General features: G+C 40.3%; 1 protein-coding gene across 1 annotated transcript in view; it reads right to left on the reverse strand.

Annotated features, from left to right (window-relative positions):
• LANCL3 (LanC like family member 3) overlaps positions 1 to 16,823 on the reverse strand; it is a 95,222-nt gene that overhangs the window by 11,028 nt on the left and 67,371 nt on the right. The window contains exons 2-3 of the mRNA XM_054566406.1: positions 8,430 to 8,553; positions 6,340 to 6,537 (exon numbers count right to left, since the gene is read on the reverse strand). Of these exons, the coding sequence (XP_054422381.1) occupies positions 6,340 to 6,537; positions 8,430 to 8,553 (322 nt within the window). The remainder of the gene's footprint in view (positions 1 to 6,339; positions 6,538 to 8,429; positions 8,554 to 16,823) is intronic.

Genomic DNA, 16,823 nt, shown 5'->3' on the forward strand with positions numbered 1-16,823 from the left:
ATCTGCATGTGAATGTGGGACTGCCTAGTCTGCCAGCTGCTGCCTTGTCACGCATCCTCTCTACCCCAGCTTCCCATCTCCGCCCCTCCTACCGGTCTGGATGAATGTTTCTTCTTTAACTCCTTGGTTGTGGGATTTCCATAAAATTTGATTTTCTGGCAGTTGTTTTTTTTTGTTTTTACATTGGTTATTATCCTTCTTTTCATTGTGTGAGGAAGTGAATCATATCTACCTGCACCTCCGTCTTAGCCCTTGACTAGGCTCTTTTACAATCCTGTAGAAATAGGATTATTGCATAGAAAACTGACAGTAATGTAAAGAATTCCTGTCCCTAGAAACTCACATTCTGTCTGATAAAGTTTGGATTGATGTCCCTCAGCCTTTGTAGAAGGAAGCAAGTTTTGCAGCTACTGAGCAAATTCATGTCCACATTCCTAATGGCCTATGTCTGCTCTTTGGATTTTCCTTTTTAATTAATGAGCAAATAGAATAATTCCTACATTTATATTTGTCTGAGACTCATGACTTTATTCTCTTTTAAAGATTTTATTTATTTTTAGACAGAGGGGAAAGGAGGGAGAGAGGGAGAGAAACATCAGTGTATGGCTGCCTTTCATCCACCCCCTACTGGGGACCTGTCCCACAACTCAGGCATGTGCCACAACTGGGAATTGAACTAGCGACCCTTTGGTTCACAGGCTAGCGCTCAATCCACTGAACCACCCCAGCCAGGACTTTTTCTCTTTTAAAATTTAACCTTTAACACTTCCTATGATTAACATTTACATAACTGGATCTCTTCAGCCAATGGTTTCCAGTCAACCACTGAAAATGGTCATCTATAGCAGTGGTCCCCAACCTTTTTGGCACCACAGACCAGTTTTGTGGAAGACTGAGGGGTTTGGGGGACAGGAGGTGGAACTCAGGTGAGCTTTGCTTGTGGCCAGGTTGGGGTTCCCTGATCTATTGCATTGTCCTCCTTCAGTTTTAGGGACAAAGTATCTCCTACCAACTAAGGATTTTAAAAGAATTTAACATATTTAATTATACATATATTCATTCACTGTATCCATTCATTTGAAAGTGTTCATTATCTACTGTATGCATAGCCCTAGGCATGGCTGGCTTCATGGGCATGTGATCTGTAGTGTCACAAAGGCCTCCAGAAGGGCCTCATGTTGTGTTTAATGCTCTGTTGTTGCCATCTCAAAATTCTTAATCATTTTTAAAAGAGGGGTGCATTTTCATTTTGCACCTATCCTCCCCATATTATGTAACAAGTCCTCAATGCTATAAGCACTGAGGTGCACATATGGGTGATTCAAAATAAGTGCAAAGCATAATTCTTGCCCTTCAGGAAGGCAGCTGTCTAGAAAGGAAGAGAAAAATATATACATGTGACTGACACATAATAGGACATGTAGTTCATGATGCTTTTGCAGCATAAAATGAATGGCCCTGTCAATTATACTAGATGGATCAGAAAAGTGAAAGTTCCCTGAGGGAGATAGTCAGGTGAAGTAGGGCTTTCTTCAAGACTTTGTAGGATGCATAGGAAACTCCAGGCTCAAGGTTAGGGAGAGAGATCATTTTAAGCTTCAAGATCAGCAGGGGCAAAGATTCCGAGCCTGGACAAATAATCTACATGAAGACCAGTGGGACAATGTTCTAACCAACAGGACAGTGGGGTGGAAGGCTAGATTGGGTTCACAGTAGGGCTGGTTTTACAAGTCCAGTTAGGCAGTTTGGACTGCATTCTGTGGGCAACAGGGAACCAGCCAGTGGGAGTGTTTTTGTTGTGGATTGGCTGGTTTTTATTTTTAGTGATGTGATTTAGTATTATAGACAAACTGTCCCACACCGGTGTCTGGAGAGACCTAAAGAAGGGCAATGGGGTAGCTGTGGACTGATCATGTTGGCAGAGAGGTGACAAAGAGGCTAATGAAAGAGATTGCTGACAGGATTTGGTGGCTTTAAAGTTATTAATTGAATACTGTGTGCCAGGCATACCAGTAGGTGCCAAGGTTTTGAAAAGTCCCTGCCTTCATAGTATTTACAACCTAATTGGAGGCATTCATTAGGCTATGTGAGGGAGTAATTGGGCTATGAGGAAGCACACAGGAAGGCTCCTAACCCACGCTTGAAGGTAAGAAAGGCCCACGAGGGGGAGTGACACCATCTAGCCTGAGTATAAAAGGATGAAGAAGAGCTAGCCAAGTGAGTTGAAGGCCCTTGATGCTCTGCCAGATCCCCTTGACCTTGCCGGCACGTGCCCCATCTCCCATTTGCTATGACCTGGCTGCTAACAAAGTTCATAACTGCCCTCTTCTTGGGAAATTTTCCCTCAGCCAAATGGGAAGTTAGGCTATGTGCCCACCCCCCAGCATATTTCAGCCAACGACTGACACAGGGGTACAAAAGGTCAGCTCCCTGCCCGAAGACAAACCGATTCTGTGGTGTAATCTGTGCCACTTAATTTCCCCTCAAAACCCAGGCAAAGATAATCTCCAGGTGAGACACAGAAAGCCCTTTGCGACCCAGCTCCTACTCTGTTTTCTTGCCATTTTCCCTCCATTCCCTACCTAAAGCTTTCCACTTGGTAAAACCAAACTATCCAGTTCCCCATCCTTCACCATGGATCCCATGCCTCTGACTGAGTTTTATTGAACAAATTTCCCACCTTTCTTGGCCTGGCCAACTTACCTCAAGTATCACCTCCTCCAGGAAGCCTTCCCTAAACCTGGAGGTGCACCAAGAATCCCTCCTCTGAGCTCCTATCACTCCCTATACAAACCTTAGCACTTACACAATTATCACATTAAAATTCTGTGTGTCCATGTCTGCCTCCCCTAGTGTACTGCAAACTGCCCAAGGGCGGGATCTCTATCTTGTTCAGTTTTGCTCCCCGAGTTTGTGGCACAGTGTTTGACACATGCCGAGGGGTTCAAAAAGGTCTGCTGACCATGTCTCATTTCTCACCCCAGAAGAGGTCATCACTGAGCAGAGATGAGACATGTGGAAAGAAGAAGGGCTGACATGGTCCAATTGCTATACCAGGCCATTAATCCCAGGCAGCTAATAGATATTGATCCTATGGTTCTGGCCAGAGAGAAAGGGTCTCTTCCTGCAGCCTGGATCACAGAATGGTACATGGAAGGGACCTTGACAAACTTCTAATTTATTGCCTCCTAACCCCTACCTAATGAAATCCACAATAAGATTTTAAAAGGAAGGAATGTTGGATTTCTTTGCTTTTGATGGGAACTATGTCATTTAATCATGGGACTGCTAAGGTGCATTGATGACAAGAAACCTGAGTCAGCAATAATATATGCCTCTGCCAAAGATAACTGGAGAAAGGAATTATTACTTAAGAACTAATGTTTGAGAGACTAAGTCTTTGAAAATGTGTAATCAAACAGAGCCTTGAGACAGCCAGACTTGGCATATACAGTTTCATCATACCAGGGATCACCAGACAGGTCCATTCTTGGATCAGTAATTTCACAGAGGCATGCATTGCACAGCGTGTACTACAAGGCTTAGTGACAATGACACCTGTCCTGCACAAGCCCTTGTCGTATTCAATTCAGCTACCTATCCAGGAGCCCTTGTGAAATGATTTTTTAAAATGCAGCCACACCTGTGTTTCACACAGAGGAAAGGAAATGCACGGTCAGTGTTACCACGGCGATGATGTAACATAATGCAATCTAAGCTTTATTTTAGCCACAGCTTTGTGTTTTAATGACTTTTAAATGACTTTTGTCCTGTACTTCAAAATCATTAAAGCTATGACAAGGTCATACTTCATTCCATTTAGTGAGAAAAACTATACAACACACTGGGTGTTTATATATGTGGGTGTCTGCCAATCTTTTGGGATATATCCCTCAGGGACAGCAAAGGTGCACAGGATAGAAGGGGGTGTGTGGTGATAAAAATATTGAGTTTCACTACTCCATCTCCATGGGCTCATTTCACAGATGAAGAAATAAAGACATAAAAGAAACAAAGTGTTTTTGTCAAGGTCACGTAGATGGTGACTGTCAGAGCTACAAATAGAACCCAGTGTTACTATTTTTACTTAGAGTTAAGAACTATTTCTACACTGCATAAATAAAAATTAAGGTGGTCACCTATAGAGGTGGGTTGAAGGCAAGCCCATAGGAAACAATTATAGGAAGAAATAAAGTATCGTTGAAGAAGTTCCATATTGCGGGCTATCTGTGGCCGGTTTTTAATCACAGAATCAATTTGCATCCCCAACCATCTGTATGGTCCATAAATCTCCTCTCAAAAAACATTTTCCTAAAAAACATAAAAATTACTTCTTTAGGTCATCTTCTGTTTATAATTTTTGGAGAGTTTACTGTTGTCATCTTCAGAGAAATCATGATGGTCTTCGACCTGCATGTATCAGCTATATAATCACTCTTGATGCTCTTTCTAGCAGGTCTCTTAAAAGGAAGACTGATACCCTTGATGGGAGAGTGCAGATTGGCAGAAGTAACGGGCCCCATTTGGTTCTTTACTCATTTGTAAATTGGTTTATTTTTGGTAGTCTAGTGAATATGTGGGTTGAATGATTTTGCTTTGCAACCTGTGTTTAATCTTACCAAGATGCTGAACATGAACGAAACGTGAGGATAAAGTCCCCAAGGTGATGAATCCTTTGATGTATTGTTATGGTATGTGATTTATGAAGACAGATGGAGTATGGGGTACAAAAAGGATGGAATAAGTGCCCTTTAACACACCCACATCAATAAACTGACCCACTCATTTTAGTAGATTCTTTCATTTCTTTACAGGGCTTTTACTGGTACGACTGAGTCCTTGTAAAATATTCTGTATTTAACTTGGAGGATCTGTAAAATTCAAGGATCCTTGCATGCTTGGAGGATATCCAGAGACCATCACTGAAAATGATGAAAGAGATTGGAAATGGGATTGTTGAGCGTAAAATGAAAAGCTATCATTTCCAGAATGGTAAATAACTTGTTTTTTTTTTTCCTCGAAAAAGTTCAAAGTAACAAGAAATGAGCTCAAATTGTAACTGGCGGAATTAGCCTAGACATAATGCACAACGTTCTGGCACTGGTACTAGCACACACAGGAGCCTTTGAAGTCCCTTCCTTAGGTAAATGTGGCAAGCAGAGAAAAAATGGCCAATGGAATAACATTTGTATTATTAATCAACTCAAACTGTACCAAGGGAAAAAATGAAATTATAGTTGGATTAAAGAACATTAATTAGGTAAGGAGGGGGAGGGAAGTAATAAAAACCTGGTAATAAATTAAAGAAAAATCAAATATATTTTATAGCAGTGCTTATAGCATTGAGGCATAACCTCGAAAATTAAATCCATTCCTAATCCAAAAATTTTGTGTTATTTTGGTATTTTAAATCTTTCACCTGGCCATTCAAACAAAATTAATTGATTTATTTGAATTTAACTTCTTTTGAATTGCCCCTTCTTCGAAGATCTAATTAGTACTGTAATGAGGTTTTAAAAAAGGAAAAGATGGGATCTGATAAGTTTCTAGGCTCAGTTCCAGAAAGTTCAGTGCAGATGGCTTCTCTTCTCTAGACGTTTTTATTAGGTGATGATGGAAATCCTCATTTAAAAAAGAATTCTAGAAGAGTGTACCTTAAGCTTTAATGTGCATACCAATCACCCAGGGATCTTGTTAAAACACAGATTCTGATTCGGTGTGTCTGGGTGGCACCTGAAATTCTGGGTTTTTAAAAACCACCCAGGCTGCCCATGCCAATGGTCCAGGGACCACATTTTGAAGGGCCAGGCTCCATATCTTCACTGTCCAAGGCAGTACTAAGTACTTGCAATGTGACTAGTCTAAAATTGAGATGGCATTTCAGTATAAAATATACACTGGATTTCAAAGACAATGAAAAAAGTGAAATAGCTCCAACTTAGAAATTGGTTGCATGTTGAAAAAATGTTTTGGGCATATTAGGTTATATAATACCTATTATTAAAATTAATTTCATCTGTTTTTATTTACATTTTAATGGAGATACTAAAATTTTGATTTTATATATGCCTAATATATTTTATTGGAGAGTGATATTTGATTCATATGCAAATCACATGCAAATATATATAGAGCATATATTTTTAAAAATTACAGGATCATTTCTGGACATCCTTTATAGATCAAGCCTTTTCTGGCTTAAAACATTTTCATATTGACCTTTTTATCTCATGTAGTAATGAGATAAGATGAGAAATACCCTCACTTCTCAGAAAAGGCACCTTTCTTTGGCTAAGCCTGGTGAAATGCAGTGTTTTCAGATAATAATGAGTGTGAGACCTGGGGCGCCGTGGCACCAGTGCACCAGCTCGTTCTCTCTCTCAATGGCCTCGCCAAGCTCAGGTGGCCAGTTGCAGTTCTGTTCCTGCTCCATGAGGAAGTCCACACTCTGCCATACCAGCTCCTGATCTGAGGGCTTGATGTGCTCATAGTAAGAAAGAAGCATCTGGAGAATGGACGACAGGCCATGAGCTGCTCCTATATTGACAAACAAAGCATAATTAATTCACACAATTGGTAGGAGAGCCAGTTTAACTTAGTGAAAAGACAATCATAACATAAATAAAAAGAATGGTAATATTACTTGCAAGCACACATAGTTGAACTGCCAAAGAGCTGGGCTTCTGGGGAACATAGGTTAGAGCAGGGGTGGGCAAACTACAGCCTGCAGGCCAAATCTGGTTAGCTGCCTGTTTTTGTAAATAAAGTTTTATTGAAACATAACCTTGCTCATTCATTAATCTATTGTTTATGGCTGCTTTTGTGCTACAATGGTAGAGTTGTTTTTGTGATAGAGACCACAGGGACAAAAAGGCCTAAAATATGTATTATTTATTCCTTTATTTAAAAAAAAGTTTAGTAATCAACCCGTCTTAGAGAAAATATTTTTTGAAAACTTTGTAATTAACATATTGATAGCTTTTATGGAAATGCTCTTAAAGTTCATGAAAATAATTTGTTCTTCTATCCTAAATATTCACTCATTCATTCAACACATAAGAATTAAGCACCTACTATGTGCCAGATACTGTTAGAGGCTGAAGATAGGCCAGCAAAAAACCCAGGAAAATCCCTTTTTATTGATGGAGGCAGGGGGTTGGTGAGTGAATATAACCCAGCTTCCTTACCCCTTCAGTTAGAACAATTCTGACACATGTTCTGTTCAATCTTTAAAAATCCCAAGTGGAACTGAACCTCAATTATCTACAACTGCTCATTACTACATCCTCTATTAACTTCTTTGTCTATCCTGACTCAGTTACTCATTCTTCTATCAACACTTTCTTGTATCACTTCCCAAATAAATCATTTACAGTTTCTCTCAAGGTCTGATTAGAAGAAAAGTTAGATAGGAACTTAAAGTTTCTTTGAGAAAACTCTCAGGGAATTGCTTGTCTATAAGCTCATTGTTCATGAGCCATTCATTCATTCATTCGTCTGTGTACCCTCATTATGTACAAGCTCTTGTTAAAGATCCAGAGATCACAAAGAGAAATGAGAGAAAGCCCTTATCCTGAAGGTACACAGAGCCCATTAAGACTGTTGGAAGGTAAGCCACTAATACAGTCCAATGTGATAAGGACTCCAATAGAAGTGTGGCAGGATAACATGATACAACCAAATTTTGCTTCAGGGAAAAACCTGAACCATGTGACCATTTCTCCAGAGAGGTTCAATAAACCTACTTTCCAAAAGCCCAAAGTTCCTCAATAGATCTAATGATATTTAAGCAGAGTCTTGAAGTCTGGGTATACAGATAGATGAAGGGGTTGAGAGAAGCCAGGCATTTGAGGCAAAAAGAACAGGCACAAAGGTTACAGAGATATGAGAACATTTTGCTTGTAGGAGACTGTGCTGGACAGAACCAGAGAGGGGAAGAGATAAAGTTTAGTTTGGAGGAGGCAGGTGATCTACAAAGGGCCTTGCAAGTCATGCTCAGGGGTAAAGGGAGTAATTAATTTTCATTTTACATGCCTCATAGCTCAAAAGTCACCATTGTTTGAATAAACAGTCTGCTATTAATCCACTAACATTAAAACTTGAGAATGTTGGTGGTTGAATCCTGTTTCCCCGTGCAGACACACTAGTTGAAATAAGTGTGTAAACTGTTCACAAACTCAGCAAAATTGGGCCAATGAACTCACAATTTAGAATGAGGAAACTAATTTCTAAAATAGCTACATTTCCATCAGGTAGACTGTGGAAATAAATATTAAATTGTAATTTGTATTATCTATCAATACTTTAATGGCATTTTAATGTATTTCTAGTTAAATGAATAGTGACGTATTTCAAAAACAAATCTTCCAGTCTTTAGTCAATGTTGATACTAGAAACTCCCTTTATCCTTCGCCAACACCTTCACTCACCCAAGTATTCAGTTCCATAGTAAGAATACATCAAGGGGAATGGTTTCCTCTTTTTCATGGCATACTGCTTCCCGGAGTCAAGAATTGCTTGGCAAATAGATTTGATCTGTGCTGGAGTCAGCACCTGAGTAAGGAAATCAAGAAGCAGAAGTCAAATCAGGATCTTTTTTTTTCTCAGACACTGGATTTTCTTGCTTAAAAAGTCCATCAGCATATCCCCTAAATCCTTTTCCTAGGTGTACATAAGCCTCGCCAAGCATAACTTTTTTCTAACCACTGATTCTCTCCTTGTTGTTTCTCTACCCTCTTCAGAAAATTTGCTGTTTTGATGGGAAATACACACCTTTACTGCTATAGGCTTTTATGAAATGCAAAGACCACATTACAGTTGTCATATCATTAATCCTTGTCACAGAAACAAGATATTGATCAGAAAAGAGCAAAGACTGGTCCTAACTGATCGTGCTTATTAGAGCTGTTAATCCTGGTGTACAGTGTGGGTGTGGTCCAGACAATGGGCCTTCAGTTTGTGTCATTTCAATGGTGTTCATAAAACCACAATTCTATAACAAGCTGCCACATGATGGACTCATGTGTAGAATTTGGCATTCCTGAATGAAGTCCAATAAGTACCAAGGCAAAATCACTTTTAATATCAAAATGATTCTGAATAGAGAATGGCTAAAATGCAAGGATTTGCATTTGTCAATATTTTATTCAATCTACACAGTCATTTCCAGACTGTGTGTACAGAGATTAAAATGTTCTCAAGCCTGCAAAACATCTCTGAGTTTATTAGGATTATGCTCAGGTTTACGATGTTCTCTGCCTTCCACTCCTCTGGGCAGATCAGATGATCCCTTTGGCACAGTCTGTACCATCACAACTCCTTGGTGTAGCACTAACCACCTGATGTATTATGGTTCTCTCTACTAAACGATCAGTTATTTGAGGACAAACACTGTGGCATCTCATCATTTTGACATCCTTGGTTCCTAATACAGAAACTGAGAGGGCCTTTGGTAATTGATGAATGAGTAAATAAGTGCCATGTTTACTGGCATGAAAAGCACAGCCCTCCCCTCTCTAACCTCACTCCTCCATCCTTCTTTCCCTTCCTTCCACATTTATTTCTTAAGCCCCTACTATATGCCAGGAAAGCCTGCTATAGATGCTGGAGATACAACAGTGAACAGGATAGACAAGAGCTTTGCTCTCATATAAAGTAAATCTTCCCAAAAGGCAGACCTGCACAAGAAAAAAACCAGTCAGAGAAATACACCACACACACACACACACACACACACACACACACACACACACACACACACACACCATCTAAAGTTCAGCCTTGGCCTGAATGAATCTGGGATAAAGGAAAAAATTCATTGGTTTTGGCCTCTCTCCTAAGACATCCAATTTTCCTACCTGTTAGCTGCCATTAGACCCACTAATTCCTTTTGAAATGAAGCACTAATGGCTTCTTAACTCATAACTTGCTCCTCTGATTTACCCATTAGAAGGGTAAAATATAATCCAGGTTTTAGCCTCCTGAAATCTAGCACTTAATTCGGAAAAAATAATTACATAACAAGAAAGCTGTTCATTAATTAATTCTGCCAATTAACATTTACTGAACTACTATTCGAGTAAGGCCTTGTACTACAAATTGTGAAGGAATTTCTAGAAAGCCTGGGACACATTTTTTCGCTACAGGAAACTTAGCCAGCACTGTAGATGAGAAATATACAAAAGTATATACTTGAGCAATTAAAGTTCATGAGCCTAGGGGTGAAAAGAAACAGGAATGCAGAGTATGGCACACAGACAATAAGCACTGCTCAGCTTCACTAAGACTTTATTGTCCTCTTGGTTTCCAACTGGTTGCTCAGAAACAATTGTGTCATGGCTTTTGACTTAAATTTTCCTTTTATTAGCTATGTAGTTTGTCTCTTGGGTTTACTCTTCCTTACTGCCTAAAATTCCCAAACACTTTACCTTCCCATGCATTCCCAGCAACATTTCTAGTCTCAACCTCAGGTCTTTCCTTAGCTGAACAACAAATTTCTACTAAATCGTTTCCTACTCTGCATTTATTCAAACTGCTGTCAAAATTTTCACTTGGTATTAAAAACATCTTACTCTTTAGGTCTTTATCAGAATGAACTGATCTTACATTTAGCCTTACTCTACTTAATGTCTGGCATCACCGGTTTCATGTCAACCCCTCCATCCTGGCTCACTCTCAAAAACCTGCTAAAAGCTCTGAAGGGCATGAACTTGGTAGGACTCTAATCTGGTCCCATCCCATATTTTCCTTGGAATATATCTGGCTCTTCAACTGACCTTATGCCCTATCTGCAAATGTTGGTCTTGAATCCATGTGATAGAGGCAGTGTTTGTGATGCGAAAAGGTCCCTGAATTTTGGGGGTATGTATTCATTTGAACTACTAAAACTCTCCCTATTTGACTCCTGTACCAAAAATTGAAAACTGGCTAAATCTCTCCTCGGTTGAACATTTGTTCACATATCCCTCCCCTTTTCTGTGTGTGTGTGTGTGTGTGTGTGTGTGTGTGTGTGTGTGTTTACTTGCTTGTTTTTAACCCAGAGAAAAAAATCAACTTAGGTTATATGTTGTGCACTGTCCCATTCTTTCCATCCCTAATCCACAGCTCAGACTAGAGAATGAGTTTATATTTCAAAACCTCCTCAGTCATGCATCACGTGTGGGTGGTTTCCTCTTATCTCTCAGAAACACTGAAAAACAAAGAGAAATCGTGCTTCCATGATAAAGACCAGTTACACATGCAGTTCTTTATCTCTGGGAACAGACAAAACCTACCCTTGAGTTCACTGATTAGTAAAAAAAAAAAAAAAAGTGAAAATAATGCTCATTAAGACTGTGGAAGGGAACATTGAGGAACAGGGTGCTCTTCTGCCCCACATACAGTAGAGAAAGAAGAAAGAGGAGATGCGAGGGAAGGGGCCTGTTCTTATTCTCTCATTTGTCTGCTTTCTCAGATACCCGTCCATTTCCCAGTCCTAGAACATAGGAACATGCTCATGAGCACACACACTACCTCCAAGAAGATGACCTCTTGTGCTTTTCAAACACTCTTGAGGCCCTGGGATGGAGAAAATGGCACTGCCAGTGGAAAAAAAGTGGCTCGGGATGACAGAGAACTCCCTGCTCATGAGGCCTTTATCAAGACAAACCCAAATTCCCTCTCCTGAATTTGGAGCACATAAGGCCGATGCATGTGTTGATATTTTGGATGGATTTGGTTCTTTAAATAAATTTTTACATTTAATTAAAATAAATTAAGGTATCTCAAAAGTACAAAGTAAGTCTGTGGTAGTTTGGTTTAAAGAGTTTCATTAGTTTAACTAATTCCTTTCTCTGATCCTCAAACAGAAATGTCTGCAATGAAATTTTCCCGTTGGGCTGGGCTCTGAGTATGAAGAGATGAGAGAGCAATGAAGTCCATGCTTGGTTTCTTGGCCCTACCTGAAGATCGTGTTGTTACGGAACACTTCCACGCTGAGGAGAGATGACCTTTGTTAATGACAAGAATGGAATGGACCAAGTCACCGAACACTTGCCTCACCACAGACCGTTTTCTAGGGCACATGTCCTGTCCATGGGCACTCAGAAGTGGAAGTCTTTGCTAGTCACATAGGAACCACTGCCAACATTACCAAACAATAGTCCAAAATGCCCTGAGTATGTGACTGTCCATCTACATACGCTGCAGAAAGTCACTCCAATATCATGCCAAATACATAAGTAACAGAGTAATAATTTGATATTGACTTAGGTGTTTTTTTTCCTGCAATTAATTTCACCCCAATCCTTCATCCTATTATTCTGGTAGCAGCACAGGCTTCTGCTCAGAGAATGAAACAAGCCTTTTGACTACTAATGAACATCAAAATGAACTTTGATACCCAAGGATAACAGCTCTGATGAGAAAGGCTTTTGAGTTGTTAGAACCTGGGTATTTTGGTATCAATACTTAAAGTTGATACCATATTAACAAGACAAATAATAGTAAGTGTTAGAGAGTAATAGTAAGTGTTAGAGAGGGTGTAGAGAAAAAAGAAACCCTCATTCACTGCTGGTTAGAGTGTAAACTGGTATAGTCACCATGCAAGAGTATGGAGGTTCCTCAAAAAATTAACAAGAGAGTCACCATATGATCCAGCAACCCCTCATTCAGGCACCTACACAAAAAAATTGAAAACACTTATTCACAAAGATACATGCACCACTGTTCACTGCAACATTATTCACAGTGGTCAAGATATATAAACAACTGAAATGTCCCTCAGTAGATGACTGGATAAAGAATATGTGGTCCATATATATGATGGACTACTACTCAGCCATAAGAAAAGCTGAAATACTGCCTTTTGCAACATGAATGGATCTTGAGACTGCCATGCTTAGCAAAATAAGTTAGAAAAAATCAAGAGCCATATGATTTCACTCATATGTGAGATATAAAACTGAAAGTAACAAATGAACAAACAAGACAGACAAGTACTCAGAGACAGACAACAGTGTGGTGGTTACCAGAGGGAAGAGGGGTAGGGGAGGTGGTAAAGGGGGCCAAGTATATGATGACAGCAGGAGATTTTACTTTGGGTGGTGAACACATAGTGCAAAATATAGATGATGTATCACAGAATTGTACACTTGAAATCTATATAATTTAATTAACCATTGTCAGTCCAATAAATTTAATTTAAAAACAGACTTGAAGTATACATATATAGCCACCAGGAAGTTGAAAGTCTGGAGTTCCTGCTACACCCCCTTCTGACAAACTTGTAATCCCCCAGATAGGTTTAGGGATTTACAGGTGGTTAGAATATATGCCTCCTTCCTGCCTGGGGAGATGGCAGCCACAAAGATACGTTTACTGCTTCAGGGTCTGGGGCCAGTAAAAGAGATGCCATTACATGGCACATCCCATAAGAAAGCCAGAGACAATCCTGAGTTTTCTGTGGGTACTATGGTAAACCAGAAAAAAAGACCATCCCCTGAAGCAAGTTTACTTTTAAAAATTCTCAGTCCAACAGTATGGATGGACCCGGAGAGCATTATGTTAAGTGAAATAAGCCAGACAGAGAAAGACAAATACCATGTGATTTCACTCACATGCGGCATCTAATGAACAAACTGAACTAACTAGCAAAATAGAGACAGACTCATACATAGAGAACAGGATGACAGCTAAGGAGGGGAGGGGAGGGGATGGAGGGACTAAGCAAATAGGAGAAAGGGCTCATGGACATGGGCAACAGCGTGGTGATGGTGGTGGGAGGACGGGGTATAAAGGGACTAAATGATAACAGAAAAATACAATAAAAAATTCCCAGTCCAAATAATTTCAAATTAAAGGCGAGGCTGTGGAAAAAAGGGAACCCTAGTCCACTGTTGGTGGGAATGCAGACTGGTGCAGCCACTATGGAAAGCAGTATGGAATTTCCTTAAAAAGCTGAAAAAGGAACTGCCTTTTGATCCAGTCATTCCCCTGCTGGGACTATACCCTGAGAACACCAAAACGCCAATACAAAAGAACCTATGCACCCCAATGTTCATAGCAGCACAATTTACAATAGCCAAGTGTTGGAAGCAACCTAAATGCCCATCAATAGATGATTGGATCAAAAAATTAGGGTACACATACACAATGGAATACTACGCAGCAGAAAGGAAAAAAGGACTACTAAACTTTGCGACAGCATGGATGGAACTGGAGAGCATCATGCTAAGCAAAATAAGCCAGGGGGCGAAAGACAAATACCATATGATCTCACCTATAAGCGGAACCTAACCAACAATGCAAAGATGCAAGGAAAATATGACCAGCAACACTGAAAGGAAAAGAAACCAACAGAGACAAGAGGGAAGCGGGGGGTGGGGGGGGGCAGGGGGGGCGGGGAAAAGGAAGGGAAGGGGAAAGTCAAGGAACATATAGCAAGGACTCATGGACAAAGCCAAAGGGGAAGAGCTGCGGGAGGGAAGGAGGGAGGGGGCAAGGGAAAGTGGTGGCGGGGGAAGGCAGAGACAAATGTATTTGAAAAAATAAATTAAAATTAAATAAAAAAAAAGTTAGGGAAACTTTTTGGTACAGATCAATTTTCTTTTTTTAAACTTTATTTTTAAATCATGTTTAGTCTATTACAGTTGTCTCACTTTCCCCCCCTTTGCCCCATCCCACCCCCACCCCCACTCCCAGTCAGTTCCCACTCTGTTGTCCATGGGTCATTCATACATGTCCTTTGTCTAGTCCCTTCCCCTTCTTTCCACCATTGTCCTCCTTCCCCATCCCCTCTGGTCACTTTCAGTCTGTTCCATGGTTCTGTGCCAATTTTCACAATTGGTTAGATTTTTACTTTTGAAGCCTCTTTGGGGCTGTGCTTGGGTTGGAACCTACTAGCTTACAGGGAAGAGTGAGGTTTCAGGAAATCTCTGAAGTGGGCTGAGAGTTACTTCAGTTGTTGAGAGGACAAAAACTCAGGGGAGCTGCTGTGAGTCAGAAGAAGCTTAAAGAAAGAAGGTAGGGCTAAGGGGAAGCTTTTAAACAGGAAACAGATTTTGCTGAGTTGAACACTTCATGTTATGTGCAAAGCCTGTGCCAGGCGCTTTAAGGGAAAATGTAATCTTAATAATTAGACTAAGTTAACATCTGAACCATACAAATAATGAATCATTCAGCGTTTAAACTTTAAAATCACAGGTGTAAGGTGAAGAGAGTAAATACTGGCGGCTTCACCGAGGGAGAGGGATATGAGCTGTGCATTGACAAACAAGTAGGTAGTGGATAAAATGAACCCGGGGGAGAGAGGACGTTTTATGCTGTGGGATACTGGGAGAAACTCTGTGTATTTGGGCAATGCTTCTCAAACTACAATGTGCACACAAATAACCTGGTTAAAATGCAGATTATGATTCAGTAGGTCTCAGATGGGACCAGGATTCTACATTTCTAACAAGTTCCTAGGTGATGCTGCTGCTGGTCTGTGAAAACACACAAGCAGCAGAAACGGATTATGGGAACAGAGAGGCTGGCTGCAGCAGAGAATTTCCCTTGGGAAGGGTGAGAAGTTAGACTGAAAGAACTATAGAAGTTCCCAAAAACATTCAAGGAAGCAAGAGGGAGCACCAGACAAGAACATTGCACATGATCATTTAAGCGATCAGATTCCCCAAGAAAGAGAAGCAGCAAAAATTGGAGATTCTCTTCCAATATGCGATGTATAGGAAAAACATGTCCAAATTTGCAACTCCCACTGGGGAACTCTTAGCCAATGTGGCCAGGTTTGTTATTTTTTTTTTAAATTAATCTCTTAATGGGGCATGTGTGCTGGTGAAGAATGAGCAAGTCCCTTCCATCTGGTTTTCCTGATGCTCCCTGGCCATGATTATGCTGGGCAGTGAAGAATGGGAGGTGGGTTGCTCTAGTAATGCTTATCTTCCAGTCATCAAAGAGATTCTTCAGATACCATTTGGAAGTTGTTTCATTTTCCTTCTCACTTCAAGAAACACAAGCCAAGGAAACACTGGAAACCAGAAAAGTAAAACAGGTTTTACCCCATTCTTGCAGGGTGGCTGCTGGCTTTAAATATTTATTACAAGTACCTGGCAACACAGTCTGCACCAAGTGTCAGTAGATGATTTCACTGTTTCCTGCAAGACATTAAATGTCTCAGAGCCTGAGTTTCTTTATCTACAAAAAAAAAAGGGGGGGGGATCAAAATGACCTGCTCCACCTACCTGCCAGTATGAAGGTGAGACTCTTAAAAAAAGGCATTCTCGGTATTTGGCTGTATACTGCAATCATCTGGGGATCTTTTAAAAATTCCAATGCCCTAACCACACCCCAAACCAATGATATCTGACACTTTGGGTGTGTGACCAGGCATCAGTATTTTTTTAAAGCTCTCCAGGTGATTCCAAAGTGCTGTCAGGTTTGAGAATCACTACTATGAAATATCGAATGAGAAAATAATTTTTAAAAGCACAGTAATCATACTATGATGATGACTATAATGATGAAGAGAGCTAAAGGAAAAACAAGCAAAACATACTCCCACGTAGAAAGAAATACCTTTGGTCTGAGTCATGGGAGAGTGAAAGGGAGAAACCCTGTGTGAACATGAATGGGCATGCTGGGTCAGGCTGGAAGTCCAGTGAACCTCATCCAGTGTTTCCAACACAGACACCAATGCACATTTTCTGGGAGAGAAATGGAGAAACCATAGAACACAGCAGACAGTGCACTGGACTAGGATTCAGGAGATCTGGGCTTGAAATCCAGCTTTGCCACAGTAACCATGGTTAAGTCATTAGAGCTCTGTTTCCTCAGCTGTAATATAAAAG

This window comes from Pteronotus mesoamericanus, unplaced genomic scaffold, assembly GCF_021234165.1.
Source record: "Pteronotus mesoamericanus isolate MK-2021 breed Mesoamerican mustached bat unplaced genomic scaffold, CSHL_Meso_final contig_173, whole genome shotgun sequence".
NCBI lineage: Eukaryota > Metazoa > Chordata > Mammalia > Chiroptera > Mormoopidae > Pteronotus > Pteronotus mesoamericanus.